This window comes from Manis pentadactyla, chromosome 11 (genome assembly GCF_030020395.1).
Source record: "Manis pentadactyla isolate mManPen7 chromosome 11, mManPen7.hap1, whole genome shotgun sequence".
NCBI lineage: Eukaryota > Metazoa > Chordata > Mammalia > Pholidota > Manidae > Manis > Manis pentadactyla.
Genome location: NC_080029.1, coordinates 14,933,496 through 14,949,709, shown reverse-complemented (window position 1 = coordinate 14,949,709; position 16,214 = coordinate 14,933,496). Strand labels below are relative to the sequence as shown.

Genomic DNA, 16,214 nt, shown 5'->3' with positions numbered 1-16,214 from the left:
CTAAAACTGTGCTAAAAAAATGAAGCCCTAAAAAAATATGTGTATCATATGGCTTAAAAGGAAGTAATCTAAAACATAACAGTAGTATCACTAGATTACAAGATTGTAGGCAAATATTTTTCAACTTTTTCTATACCTTTCAATTTTCTATAGTCATTTCTAATTTTAATAACCACCCTCTAACAGGTGGCCTACCAAGCCTCTCATAATTCCTATTATGTCAACCTCAGATTCCTACATCCTCTCATATGGCTGCAAAAAATTGCCTTTTGCAAGTATATGTCATTTGAATCTAACATCAAGGTAAAATTTCTTACCATGTTAGCAATGTCACCTTCAACAGTGTTTCATGTGTTAAATACATTGTCCACAGGTTAACTAACAATTTAAAAAGTCACACTGCGATGAAGCAATGATGACCAGTCTGTACACTCTGTAGTTAGTTATCTCCTATGTTGCAATAGTTAGAGTGGCCTTCCGCTTTACACTTCTGATTGGGAATTATGCCTTGCTCATGGATCAACCGTCTGTAAAGATATAGGCACTGGGGTGTTTAGCTCGCTATCTTTTAGCTAATTTAAATAATACCATGAACAACATATTGAGTAAAACTGCAAAGCTCTTAAGAGTAACTGCCTGTGGCACTTACTCATTATGCTTCACAGACATTAAATGAACATGTAATGTGAGCTTCCATACCGGAGGCAGTGGTATCTAGTACAGTATCTCCTGACCAAGAAAGTTCTCTCATAGTGAAGAAAAGTGATAGATTCCGATGGATTTGGAGCAGAAAATGAATGTCCTCTTTGGTTGGGAAGTGAAGTAGGTACATAATTTCCAGCAACAGGAAGAGCAGCAGGATTTTCCAGACAAAGAGATCTATGGGAACTGTGCATCTCAGTTCTTTTAACTGATCTGGGGAATAGGCTATGTACACTTCTCTTGCCATCAATTTATTTCTGGGCCTTTAATTTCAATTAGGTGCCCCCTGTTCTGCCACACACTACATGTGTCCAGTATCCATAACTATTGACCTCTCCCTTTCTTGGGCTCCATCAAGGGTTGACACCATCCACACTTTGGCAATGATACAATCCAGAATTCTCACCTCATATTCAATATGTTTCTTTGCTTTATCTCTATATTCCCCAACCTCTGAATTAAAGTAAAATCAGATATTCTCCCCCTGATTGTCAAGACCAAGGTAACTTACAGAGTGAAATCTGAGTTAACATCTCTTAAAATCTTTTGTTTGCCAATCCAGCATTATAAGCTATCTATCCCAGAAAAAAAAAACTAAGAATTTTGTGTTTTTTTATGGTGAATTGAGCCTGTCTATGACCTCCAAAATAACTAGAACCAGGGTGTGATGCCCATCTTCATTCCCATGCCTATCCCCTCATTCCAGCAGTCAAGGAATAACTTAGCGTTTTTCTCTCATTACTATTTCAGATGGATACGCATGCCAGTGTTAGAAGGCACGCACTATATTTCACTTAACCTTTTAATAATCTAATCTACGTTTAAATTACATTGGCCAACAGAGAGTGACATTGTAAACAGAAAATCCAGAAGCTATTAAGGATTTTATACCAGTTCTTGCTGTCTTTGGCCAATATGGTAATGCTGTGTGTCACCATATAATTAGAATAGATACCACTGCAGTCAAAGCAGCTTGTTTAGGGTGACTGAGAGTAACCCCTTGCCAGTCCTATGGTGTCTCAGAATACTGATCTATATTGAGGACACTTGCTGAAAGAGAAGCTAGTCAGCTGTTATGCTTCATGCTTGGTTAAAGGCCCCACAAAATACAGTATCCCAGTTACTACCTTGCCCTGACTGAACCTGAACCTCGGATGCTTTTTCATCTGCCCATGAAAATATATCCACTTTAGAATTCTGCAGGGTGGGGACGATCTGCTCTTTTGATGGGCATTTATATGCCCCATTAATTATTAACATATTAACATACTGGATATTTGGTCTATTTCTTTCTGCAGATTCTGGCTCCAAAATGGAAATTAATGGACAATCTTGGGCCTTTCATGATTTAAATCACTCAGCCAATGGTTATGATTGTTCCATGCTGCTGAAATCCTCACTTGGGGCAGTAGGTTACACTTCATTTGACATCATCTAGGACTGTCTTGCCAATGGGTTTTAGCCCCGGGCAAGTTCACCATGGATTCAATGCGACCAAAGAAATGACAGTAGAGTCTTTCGGGCTTTCCACCAGCTTTCCACCAGGTGGGGTTTCAACTGAGGAGGGGCTGATGCCCCCAGCACAGGCAGGGCCTCCACCCCCACCCCTTCGTCAAACCCCTTCTCCATTTCTGGGGCTGATGGCTCCACTACATCCTTCACCTGCCCCATGGCACCTGGCAGCCTGCACTCTCATCCTGCTTCTTCTTGTGCTGCTTCTTCTCAGGCCGCTGCTCCTTCTTGTGCTATTTCCTTCCGAGCTACCACAACAATCTTTACCATTTCCACAGCACTTCGCAGTGACACCATTTCAGTCACCGATAACCACTGGGGACACTCGAATGCCTCCCCATCCATAGGCACAGCCCGCTGAAACACTCCTCCCTGAGGGCAGCCTGTTCTTTTTCCTTGGTCAACAATAAATCCTGTCAACTATCGCCAATTTTCTTGACAGTGGGTTTCAGCCCCGGGCAAGTTCACTGTGGATTCAGTGAAACTGAGGAATGACAATGGAACGTTCTTGGGTGAAAGGGTTTATTACTCAGCTTGTTCTCTGGAGGACAGGTCAGCACTGGAATTACGTCTGCATCCAACAGTCTGCAGGTCTGTAATCCTCCTTGTCTCTGCCTCCACCCAGAGCACTAAGCAGAGCTCTTTATACAGTGACTCTGTCAATAATAGCTCATGGCCTACAGTAGCCTAGCAGCAGGCCTGTTACATCATCAAGTAGTTTAGATTCAGGTGAGGATCCTGACCATAGGAACCGTCACTTTATCCACAAGGATGCACATAATTTTGCCTATTAAGTGAAATTTCCAGGTCCCCAATGAGTGGGCATTTTTCTGGAATGATGATGCAAGATATCTGCCTTTTAGTGTTTTTAGCCCCTGATGATACTGAGCAGACCCATTAAAAGAAAAAACATACTAAAGTTTGCAATTTTGGGTAATCTCCAAAAGGGATGTACAGCATTGAAGGATGTTAGACAAGAGGCCCAAAGTTTATAAAGGGATTTCAATACTTAGCAAATTATCCAATTTGTTATATAATGCATAATAGCAAATGAATAAATCTGATTAGATCCTGAGCTTCTTCAGGTAGACTTCCAGGCCTACTAGCTAAACATAGATTACTACTATATCTAGAGAAGTGGTTTGCCATCCTGACTGCATATGAAACCGTCTGGGAAGCTTAAAAATTAAAAACAGAACAACAGAAAGCTACACCTGAGATCCAACCTAAACAAATTAAATCAAAATTTCTAGGGATGAGACTCAGTCATTGTTGGTTTTACTCTATATACTTTGTTTTTAAATTTTCCAAGTGATTCTAATATGCAGCCAGGGTTGAGAATCAAAAATCTAGAGCAGTGGTTCCAAACTGTAGAATATAGCAATATCACCTGGAGGTGATTAAAATGGATTCCTGGGTCCTGTGCCCACAGTTTCTGATTAGGTCTGTAGGGAGAAGCCTGAAAACTGGTGTTTCGAGTTTCCAGGTGATACTAATACTACTGGTCAAAGAACTGCACTTTGAAAACTGCTGATCCGGAGTGTGCTTTTCAAACTTCTGTATGCTTACAAATTTCCTGAGAATGTTGTTAAAATGCACAGTCTAATTCAGCAGGTCTGGAGTGGGGTTTGAGCTGTAACAAGTTCACAGGTGATGCTTGGGCTGCCGGTTAAGGACCACACCTTTGGACAGCAAAGATCTAAAGCTACCAGCCATGCAACAAATCCTGAAGGTGGCCAGTTTTGTATGTTAAAAATGTCTGACTTATTTTGACTTCTTCATGCTTCACCCATTCCCCTAATCACCTGGCACACACAATCTCCTGGAGAGTCTTGGGATTACAATGTAATAATTACAAAACAGCTACCATCACCATTAAGGTGAAGCACTCCTCACCTTTCTTGATAGAGTTGATCACTACTTTCTCCCTGAAAGACTCTTTCATGACTCCACACTCGGTTCTCCTTCTGCCTCTCTGGCCACATTTTTGTCATTCATTTTCATCTCTTCTTCATTTAAATGTTGGAGTGCTATAGAAATCCATTTCTTTTAGATCCTTTCTCTATACTCACTCCCTCAGTGATCTTAGCCAAGTTCATGGCTTTAAATAATCTGTATTCTGATAACATCTAAATTTGTACCAGCTCAGCCGGCTTGCCTGAATTATAAACACTTACGTTCAACTGCCTAATTTACAACCCCATTCGGTTATGTATTAGTATCTCAAATGGAACACTTCTAACACAGAGTTCATGATCCTCTCTTTCTCCCTAACAGAAACCTTGTTCTTCCCAATCTTTCCTAATTCAGTAATTGGCAACTCCATTCTTTCAGTTGTTTGGGCCCAAAACTGCAATCATCATTGACTTTTCTTTTCTGTCACAATTTATACCTGATCCATCAGTAAATCATGCTGCCTTTATCTTGAAAAAACATCTTACCCTTTCTCATTAATTTCAGTGTTAGCACTCTGGTCCAAGCCCCTAATATCTCTCTTTTTTTATTTTTAATTTTGGTATCATTAATATACAATTACAAGAGCAACACTGTGGTTACTAGATTCCCCCATTATCAAGTCCCCACCACATACCCCATTACAGTCACTGTCCATCAGCATAGTAAGATGCTATAGAATCACTACTTGTCTTCTCTGTGCTATACTACCTTCCCTGTACCCCCCACCCCCATATTATGTGCGCTAATCATAATACCTCTTTTTCCCCTTATCCCTCCCTTCCCACCCATCCTCTACAGTCCCTTTCCCTTTGGTAACTATTAGACGGTTCTGTGAGTCTGCTGCTATTATGTTCCTTCAGCTTTTACTTTGTTCTTATACTCCACAGATGAGTGAAATCATTTGATACTTGTCTTTCTCTGCCTGGCTTATTTCACTGAGCATAATACCCTCTAGCTCCATCCATGTTGTTGCAAATGGTAGGATTTGTTTTCTTCTTATGGCTGAATAATATTCCATTGTGTATATGTACCACATCTTCTTTTTCCATTCATCTACTGATGGACACTTAGGTTGCTTCCATTTCTTGGCTATTGTAAATAGTGCTGCGATAAACATTGGGGTGCATATGTCTTTTTCATACTGGGCTCCTGCATTCTTAGGGTAAATTCCTAGGAGTGGAATTCCTGGGTCAAATGGTATATCTATTTTGAATTTTTTGAGGAACCTCCATACTGCTTTCCACAATGGTTGAACTAATTTATATTCCCACCAGCTGTGTAGGAGGGTTCCCCTTTCTCCACATCCTTGCCAACATTTGTTGTTGTTTGTCTTTTGGATGGTGGCCATCCTATCTGGTGTGAGGTGATATCTCATTGTGGTTTTAATTTGCATTCTCTAATAATTAGGGATGTGGAGCATCTTTTCATGTGCCTGTTGGCCATCTGAATTTCTTCTTTGGAGAACTGTCTGTTCAGCTCCTCTGCCCATTTTTTTAATTGGATTTTTTGCTTTTAGATTGTTGAGGTGCGTGAGCTCTTTGTATATTTTGGATGTCAACCCCTTATCAGATATGTAATTTATGAATATATTCTCCCATACTGTAGGATGTCTTTTTGTTCTACTGATGGTGTTCTTTGCTCTACAGAAGCTTTTTTGTTTGATATAGTCCCACTTGTTCATTTTTGCTTTTGTTTTCCTTGCCCGGAGAGATATGTTCATGAAGAAGTTGCTCATGTTTATATTCAAGAGAGTTTTGCCTATGTTTTCTTCTAAGAGTTTTATGTTTCATGACTTACATTCAGGTCTTTGATCCATTTCGAACTTACTTTTGTGTATGGAGTTAGACAGTAATCCAGTTTCATTCTCTTACATGTAGTTGTCCAGTTTTGCCAACACCAGCTGTTGAAGAGGCTGTCATTTTCCCTTGTATGTCCATGGCTCCTTTATCATATATTAATTGACCATATATGTTTGGGTTAATATCTGGGCTCTCTATTCTGTTCCACTGGTCTGTGGCTCTGTTCTTGTGCCAGTACCAAATTGTCTTGATTACTGTGGCTTTGTAGTAGAGCTTAAAGTTGGGAAGTGAGATCCCTCCTGCTTTATTCTTCCTTCTCAGGATTGCTTTGGCTATTCAGGGTTTTTGTGGGTCCATATGAATTTTAGAACTATTTGTTCAGTTTGTTGAAGAATGCTGTTGGTATTTTGATAGGGATTGCATTAAATCTGTAGATTGCTTTAGGCAGGATGGCCATTTTGACAATATTAATTATTCCTAGCCAAGAGCATGGGATGAATTTCCATTTATTAGTGTCCTCTTTAATTTCTCAAGAGTGTCTTATAGTTTTCAGGGTATAGGTCTTTCACTTCCTTGGTTAGGTTTATTCCTAGGTATTTTATCTTTTTGATGCAATTGTGAATGGAATTGCTTTCCTGATTTCTCTTTCTGCCAATTCATTGTTAGTGTATAGGAATGCAACAGATTTCTGGGTATTAATTTTGTATCCTGAAACTTTGCTGAATTCAGATATTAGTTCTAGTAGTTTTGGAGTGGAGTCTTTAGGGTTTTCTCTGTACAATATCATGTCATCTGCAAAGAGTGACAAGTTGACTTCTTCCTTACCAATCTGGATGCCTTTTATTTCTTTGTGTTATCTGATTGCCATGGCTAGGACCTCCAGCACTATATTGAATAAAAGTGACGAGAGTGCAAGCCCCTAATATCCCTTGACTGGTTACTTGCAACAGTCTTCTAACTGGTCTTTCTGCTTCCATCCTGACCCTCTCACTGCATCTGTTATCAATCTAGGAGCCACACTAACCTTGTTAAAAGATTCAAATTGTATCACGAATTTAATTAAAACTGTTCCAATAACTTCCAGTCTCAGATGGAAAGGTTAAATTCCTCTCAGTAGCCTATAAAGGCCTACATAACACCGCCATTACTCCTTCACACCTCATTTCTCATTCTTTCACCCAAAATCACTACTCTCTAGTCATACTAACTTTCTAACTGTTCTTCAAATACACCAGGCATTCCACTTTAGGGCTTTTGCACTTGATAGTCCCTTTGCCTGAAATGTCCTTCCCTCACATATCCACATAGCACATTTCCTCACCTACAAGTCTTTATTTCAAGTGTTACCCTTATTCTTTACAGTGAAGTCTTTCTGGCCACCCTAACTAAATACGTATTTAACCTCTTCCCAATGGTATCGATCTCACTTTAGGGCTAAGAACAGCCCCTGGAAAATAATAAGTGCTCAATAAATATTTGCTGGAAGAATAAGTAAACCATGAAACACTTATTTCTACACTCAGGTGTGTCCTAGATGCCATTTAAGAAAGTGTCTTAAGAAGGTGTGACCAACTGTAGGAAAGAATGATGATAAATCAAAGAAGATGAGAACAAAGAACTGACCACTAGATATGCCAATGTGGAGGTCACTGGTGATCGTGACAAGAGCTGTTTCGGTGAAATAAAGCCAAGACTGGATGGGAGAGAAAGAACTCAAGATAGTGAGTACAAACACCACTTACAGATAAACTTTCTGAACACAAGACCACTATATAATGACATCACCTCATCCCAAAATGCTTTACCTTCACTCATTTCTTCTGACGACTATTTGTTCCTTTTCCTCAAAGACCTAGCTTAGGTATTATAGTCACTAGCAAACACTAGCGTGAACTGTTATGTTCCCATGTACATACCATATTACATTCACTAGTGCTATCCCTTGTACACATAGCAGCCTAAATCATTCCTTGACTGATAGTGTCTATAATGTGCTGAATACTCTAAGGTGTTCAGGAGTCTTGCACAAGGCCAGTGCTCAGTAAATACAGGTATTCCCCATTTTTTGGAAGTTTGTGTCACAACACTTCAGTTTTATAGAAGACCTACATTAGTACCTGTTTTCACTAACTGAAACAAATATGAAGGATTTTCACTTTTACAAAAAGAGGTGAAAATAGCATTCAGTGTTTGTTTTGCAGTGACCCATTATAGAAGCACACACCTTGAGCAGCAAGAGTGGCCCCACTAAGCTCCTTCCCCAGGGACCACACTCAGCATCAAGCTGCCATAGCTTTGAACTGTGTGAGCATCTGTGCTCTATCTCTATTTTGTTCCATTAGCAAGATGTGTTGTAAAGTATCAAAAAAAGCCTAGGAGAGATTATTTTTTGGGTCGTGGAAAGCTCAAACATTTTTTATATGAATTAATGGTAATTGCTTCTTCACTTTATGCTATTTGCACTTCCAAAAGGTTTCATGGGAACACTCTACTTTCAGATAGTGGGGCAAGCCTGTATTTCTTTACTGTGTGAAAAAGGCCTTGAAAGAACAGCTAAATTCTTAATAGCTTCTAAGAATTATTTATCATTCCATGTTTTCCTTAATTTATGTCCAAATACATTTTATTAGTTATCTGCATATTTGCATATCTGATGAGATATTATACAATAAGGATAAGTTATAATAATGCAAATCTAAAAATTTGGTTTTTTTCCCTAAGTAAACAACAAAGATACACTTAATGTATATTTATGACAATTTGGATAATTCCTACCTTCCTCTGAAAACATCTAATTTTATCCCTTAAACTATGCAGTATTTGAAAAACAAATAACCATCAGTATTTTGATATCCAGACATAAAGTGAACTCTTACAGAATATAATCATTACATAGTCTGTGAAAGTTAAGCTCACCTAATTCTAGTCACTTAAACACATGGGCATTTTACTAAATCTGTATGTATTCTAATACTTTCTGAAGTACTACTTCTAGGTGTTACACAATGCTTAAGAAAATTCTGGTATCAGGTTTGAGATGAGGGCTTATACCCACTTCTCAAACTGCTCATGTTAAGAATTCTAGGTATACAGGATTTAGGATACAGATTCCAAGTGCACTTCCCAAACAGAGTCATGTGGGGCATTTTTTATAAACCAGATAGGCCCTAAACCCAGAGGATTCTGACTTAGTGCATCTGAGGAAAAGGCTAGAAAATGGCAAAAAGCTCCTTAAATGACTCTGATGATCAGTCAGGTTTGGGAACTACTGACCACATATCTGGAAACATTAAACAGACAATAGTATGTTTGCAGTAATTCCTGCCAGACCCTTAAAAAGTTGCTACCCTGAACCCATATAAAACACAAAAAGTACTGATTCACCATGGAATCGTCATACATTAGGAATTGCTTTTCCAACCACAATTTTGACTTGTACTGAATAAATCAAGCTTCCATACAATAAATACAGAGCTGCTAAGAGCACTTTTATTAGATGATGGTGAGGTTTGATCAGTTGTTTCTTAAGAACACCACCTACCACAACTGAATTAAAGTGCTATTACAACTTTGAATTCTTCTAAAGAAAAAGAAAGTTATATTATACATAGATGCAATGAATAATTATTATTCTAACCTACAACTATATGATACGGTATACTTTTCAAAGTATTTCAGATGCATAATGTCTTTTAAGCTCATCACCATCTTGTGAGATACTTTCACCAAGTTTAGAAAAAAAAATTCTATACCTACAAAGTACATAAAGAATGGGCTCAAGCAATTTAATGTAGAGGTTCACTGGCATAAGAGAAACTGAGTCAAGTCTCAAAGTACACCAAACTAACTATATTCCAACAATGGTCTTGACTGGTGATAAATGATTTGAAAACTGTCAATAATACCTATTGCTTCAGGGACAAACTTGTCAAGAACATGTTAATGGGCAGTAACCAGAAAAAATTTAAAAGTTATTGCATCCTTTGGGAAGACAACTGGCAAAAGTTTCCAAATACAGACCCAGCTATAGATGTGCATCTTATACTAAAACTGGTAGCAGCCTAGTATCTTTTATCTTAGTCTTAAACCTAAAATAAACACTTACCAACTAGAGAATTTCATCATACCTCTTGAGACACAGAAAAAAAAATTAAGAAAAAGTGACCCAGAAATTCTAATATTATTTCTGATAGTGAAACTGATTTCTATATAAATCAGTAGTACTGAAATGAATACAAAGGATAAATTACTAGAGAAGTATATATAGATACATGGCAAAAAGAAGTGAGACAACTATAAGCAACACAAACGGTAAGAAGACAAGTCATGTGGCAGATGTAGTAAAATGAGAGAATGATCATGATTCAGTCTTTAAAAACAACACAGCATCTACATTTTCAAAGCCTCAGGACACTGATCTGCTCATTCTGGCATAGTCTTAGCCCCAGAGATCAAATCATATTTGACCAGTTTTATCTAAGTTTCAAGTAAATATGTAAGCAAAACAGCAGATAAAAACAGCATGACTTTTTATTACTAAGGATAACATTATAACCACCTTGTTTTCCACCATGCAATCGCTATGAATACTACATTTTCTGCTGTGATATAATTGAAAAATTACTGGAGTAGCTTTCTACATTTATAGTTCAAACACTGAATTGAAAAAATGGGAAGGTTTGAACATGTGTCTGATCTTTTTCACTAGCAAGAATGATCTCGGTCATTAGTGTTTGAAATAAAATCTCCAGAGCTTTTCGACTGATTTCTAAATTACATTCTTAGTACTGTGTTAAAATTGTGTCACAAATTTCAAGACGCTCTGTGATTCAGATTTACTACCCCACTACAAGTTTTCAGGAACCCTTTTTGTTATGTTAAGGTGAATCATTTGCATAAAATCATAAGCATGTATCCAATTACAGCACAAATCAGACTAATTTATCATTTTGAAATATTAAGATATATGTATGGGTTGTACAACCATATATACCAAAAGAAGGCAAAAGCATTCCTTACGGTTTACGGAAACACAATTATAAAAATCCAAGCAGTGTGACATAAAATACAGCTTCCAGTTACTGCTGTAAAAATAAACAAAACAAAATTTACCCCATTAAATAAATCATTTCTAATTTCGGAAGGCCTTACCACCATGCTGCTCTCAACCACCAAGGAGTGAAAGGAAGTGCACCTCCAGAAGACCTCAAAATCCTTCTCTCCTACCCCACCTGCTGAATTCAACCTAACAGACTGGGCATCTGGAGGAGGGCTTCTATCCCCTGTAGATAAAGCTACAATCTCCTGCACTGTGGGAGACCTAACACATAGAAAAGGGAGAAAACCGGAAAGGATTAGGGACAAAGACAAAGAACTGTGGTAAATTCTGCTCCTGGGGTGAACAACAACAAACAAATGAACCAAAACAGCACCTCATTCCCTATTCCACAATCTCATTTTTGGCTCTGCTTATCTTTATTCTATCCATTTTGCACTACCTTCTGTTTGTCCTAGGCCTTCTTTTCTTTCTTAAAGATCCGATGGACAGAAATGCAAAACAGAAGAACTTGTTATTTACGGAGTTTAAGAACCAGAGATTCTAGCCTACAACACATCAAACCAAAGACACTGGATTTGAAATGCCCACTTTAAATGCTGTGGAACATAAACAAGGATGCTGCATGAGTCACCAAATCCAATCACAGTCTCTGTTAAAAACCTAGAAGTTGCATACACATTCTCGAAATGTTTTTAAATATATTCTCCTACTGTCTAGGCAAAAATGCTGTTCTTGAGGCAATAGTCAATGACCTAGAATAATTTCTGCAGCTTTTAACTTTGCCACAATTGTTCTATTGTGACACCGACTGAAAATTACATTTCAAACATACCGCTAATATGTAAAAAAAAAAAATGCTGGCACCAACTCTCAAGATACCGCCCAAAGAATTAAAATGACAAAAAAAAAAGTGAAAGAAAGTAAACATATTTAAGATTACTTTAATGAAGAGGAAACAAGAGAATTGGAAATCGGTGGAATTATTTTTAGCAGCTTCTTCAGATAAAACCTACCCCCAAACTGCCTTTAGGTGTGCAAATTTTAATGTCCAATGAATTGCCTGCAGGTTGCCGGGCTTTCATTTCTCTGCTGGCAAGAGCAGGCAGTGAAAGCTGAACTAATTATAGGGCAAAAAGGTGAGTGTCCTCCAGGATGTCACCTAGGCGCGCTCCCCGGGACCAGCCTACAGCTTGCGGTACTTTGATCACTTTTCTATTAGGGAAAGGATTTTCCCCTGACGCTTTAAGAATTCGTTTAATAAGAAATCTCTGATGACACTTAAAGGAGTACATTGCTACCAAAACCAAAACAAAACCAGCCACCCTTTTTGCAGCTTTTGGTGGAGGGAGAAGGGTACAAACCCATAAAGCCGAACGCGAGGGGATCCGCGAACTTAGTCTTCACGCACTGACCCGAGGGAGAGGCTGGAACGCCAAGATGCGGTCAGCGTCTGCCGGGGGTGGGAGGGTGGATTCTGCACAAAGCAGCTGCGGGTTTCTCTGGGGCGATGCTCCCAGCAGGAGAGGGTCACGGCGCCCAGGAGGACAGGCCGGCGCAAACTCCGCGCGCGCGGGTGACGGCGGCGGCTCCCGCCCCCCGTACCTGATGATGTCGTCGCTGTGGCCCCGGTAGAACTTCTGCCGATGCTCCCGCGGGCTGTACACCACGCCGACGCCTGCCACGAAGTACACTATCTCCTTGGCCGCCGTGTAGTACAGGTTGTTGCGGCACTGGTGGCCCCGGTAGCCGTACACCCACTCGAGCCGCAGGTGGCAGTTCGGGGCGCTCCGGGCCGCCATGTCGGGGCGCCCACCCCGCCGCTCTGGCTCGGGCCCGCGGCGGCAGCCGGGAGAAGATGGCCCTCCCGCCGGCGGCCGGAGCTTCCCGCCTGCCGTGTCCTCTACGCAGCGCCGGGCAGGTGCATGTCGCCTCTCCCGGCCGCCGCCGTCTCAGCCCACGGGCGGGAGGAGGGCGATCGCCTCGCCGAACATGCTGAGCGCAGCGGGAGCCGCCGGCTGTCAAGCGGGGTGCCTCGCGCCCTTCGCCGGCCTCGGCGCGCCCGCTCTCAGCCCGCGGTCCCGAGCCTCCCGCCCGCACCCAGTCTTCAGCAGCTGCCGCGCACCGCGGCCCCAGAACGGGTCACCTGCGGCGCTCGCGCCCCGCCGCGGCCTCGTCCACAGTGCAGCAGGCGCGCGCCGCGCGTCCCCGAGCCGAGAGAAGCGGCGGGCGCGCAGCCCCGCGCGGCCCCGCCCCTCGCCGCCGCCGCGTGCGCTCGTCCCGCCCCAGCCCTCCCAGCCGGGGACTGTGGGGGCGCCGGCCGCTCACGGGCTCTGCCGCCTGGGAGCCGCTCCCGCGCCGTCGCTCTCCCAAAGCCTAACCCAGCTGCCTCCAGCCAGGACGAGCTATCCTCGCCGCTGTGACCGCGTCTCGCCCGAGCGCGGGCAGCCGAGCCCTCCCGAAGCTGCCCAGGCCCGGGGCGGCCCCTCGGCGACCCGCCCCCTGCTGCTGGGCGTCCTCGCCCGGGAAGCGTCTGCGGGTCTCAACGGGGCCCGTGTACCCGACCAGGGCTACGTTTTTGCTTGAGAGAACCAAGATGCTAACCTCGTTTCCCCTCCTTGTGTATGTGCGAGTGTTTCTTGCTGCTGCATCGTGCGCACTACACCAGACTTAGCATCTAAACCGGACTTACTAAGGGTACATTTTTTTATTTGTGTAGGTGACCTTAAAACTGAAAGTAGGCTTTACATTAAAAAATGACACGGCAGATCCAATTTCTTTTAAACAATGGCACCTAAACAAATTTTTTTTATTACTTTTTGAACACCAAAGAACTCTTGCAACTTCTTGCATTGTACTAATGGTGAAAGGAGATGGCTTGGGTATTGTGATCCTGGGAAAGTGCTTGTAACAAAAGTACTGGGAGCAGTGAGTTCCCAACTGTGTCAGTTCCATTCCTACTCAGTTTTCTAAGTGCCCTCTTTATAACAGGAATATGGCAAAGATTTACCAATACCCATAAAAATAATTTGAAATTCATATTTTAAATGGTTTTAAGTGCATGATGATAGCCACAAGGTTTATAACAAGAAATACTAACAAAATACTAATATGAATCCTCCATGTCTTAAAAAATTACTGTTCTGATTTCCCTAGGAAATACCAATACTTGGAAATCAGGCAAAAGCTAAAATAAAGTAGCATCCTTTCAAGAAAAGTTACTTCGCAAAGATGACTCCTTTTTGATACACATGCCTTGGAATGGATGTTACCACGGCTCTACTTCCTCAAAGATGCAAATTCCCAGCTTGAGACAAGAGGTCATCTTTTAAGATTTGGTTATAACTTCTAGTCAATATGCAGGGAGGGAAGGCCATTTCATAGGAAGGAATTTGCATAAACACGAAAACTAAACTCTGAATGAGTGAGAAGATTTGGTGAACTTTGCCAGGAAGGCTGAATGTAGAAATCAAATCCACTGTAGTTCACAGCATGTAACCACCTAAGAGGATACTGAGGAACTACGATGTATGAAAAACTGACGGTAAGAACTTCATAAAATTTCTGAGCTTTCAGATGTCCTCCAGTTTATTATTTTTGCTATTCCCAGAGCGATTACCTACAAAACTCTTGAAATGAAAAAGGCTCTTGTCTTCATTTCCTGGGGCAGTCAAGAGTTAGAAGAATGTGCTGAGCAAGATTTGGGGAAATGTGCCCACACCCCAGCTTGTCTTTGGCTTGGGATAACAAGAGCTGAAAGAGAAGAGGAATGCAGACTGGGTTTCTGGCACCTGATAGAAATAAAACTCAGGTCTGAGAAGTGGCTGTGAAGCTACTGAAGGGCCTATGTGGGGTTTCCAGGACAAAGGCACATACTATTTTTCTTTATCACCTGTATTTTGTTTTTTTAATAAGAATATGTTTAACTCACTAGTGCCTTGAAAAGCCATGGTGAAAAAAAATAAAAAGTTGTTGATTATTCAAACTTAAGCAGTGAACTTAGAAAAGGTGAAATATTTTGTTGTGATACATTAACTGCTGGTTACATGTAATTTTTATGAGATGTAGTTATAAAGAACAGGAAATACTTTTTTCTGTTTCAGATTTTTTCAGTGCAATGTCTTATGGATCCCATGATACACACTTAAGCACTCATATTAACAACAGATTTAAATAATTTATTTTTCCATTATCATATTTTCCATTGCAATTTTTAATGACCCAAGGGTGGAATGTGAAGCAAAAACATTCTTAATTAAACCACCCTCAACTGACAACTAATATCAAAAGCTGAGGCACAAAGGTGGCTAAAAAATCAAACACTCATAACTATTAGTGAAAAAAAAACCTGTTTAGTTCCTACCCCTACAACCTTATATAATCTATTATTACTAATGTCACATCAGAAAGCTTAATCAAGCTTTTCTTGTTAGATGAGATTCCACTATCTGTACCCTTCGAGAATAAAGATGCAGGAAAAAGACACCAAAATCTATGTGTCAGCAGGTGAGCATCTGTTAGGCATTGGAAATATAAGCTGCAATACCCTTTGGTAATATTCATCCCAAAACTCGAGTTCCTAGTATGTTTTTCATCTGGACATTTGAAATATTTCTAAAATTCAAGCAAATAACATTATTTGCTGGCTACCAATTTTAGCTACCCTCAGGTCTACAAAAGAAATATATGGCAAAATATATACAACATAAAAGCCAAAGTTTATGCTACTAATTCTAGCTAGCTAACTTGGCCAATTTATGAAATATAGTGATGTTTTTAATAAGCTGTCTGTAAAAATATTTCTATAACCATACTTTATCTTGTTTTGTGTAGAGCTTAACACAGTGCCAGGCACAACTCTAGATGTTCCAGATATATTTGTCAGCCATTAAATATAAAAGAGAGTACTTGTGTAGTCACAACAAGATTTCTCTTAATTTTATCTTGAATAGTTGACATTTTTCAAAACTTGAACCATATTCTGATCTCCAGTACTGTATTAGTCAGGACTTCTTTGGTTGTATGTGACAGAAACCCACTCAAAATGGCTTATGACAAAAAGGGGAATACTAATGCCACATATGACTGAAACTGGAACTAGCATCAGTACACTTGGAGCCTGTGGCTCAAGTGATGCCTTCAGAACCAGGTCATCAGAATTAACTCAGTTCTACTTTCCTTTCGGCTGA

At 40.5% G+C, this 16,214-nt stretch overlaps 1 protein-coding gene across 12 annotated transcripts in view; it reads right to left on the bottom strand.

The window, feature by feature from the left end:
- The window catches only part of EML5 (EMAP like 5), a 151,838-nt gene extending 138,995 nt beyond the window's left edge, over nucleotides 1-12,843 (bottom strand). For all 12 annotated transcript variants that reach the window (XR_008992419.1, XR_008992420.1, XM_036882368.2 and 9 more), the window contains exon 1: nucleotides 12,631-12,843. Coding sequence is in view for 10 of the 12 variants with exons in the window: in XM_036882368.2 (XP_036738263.2) it covers nucleotides 12,631-12,827 (197 nt within the window). In the remaining 2 variants the exon portion in view is untranslated. The remainder of the gene's footprint in view (nucleotides 1-12,630) is intronic.
- Between the last annotated feature and the right edge of the window lie 3,371 nt (nucleotides 12,844-16,214).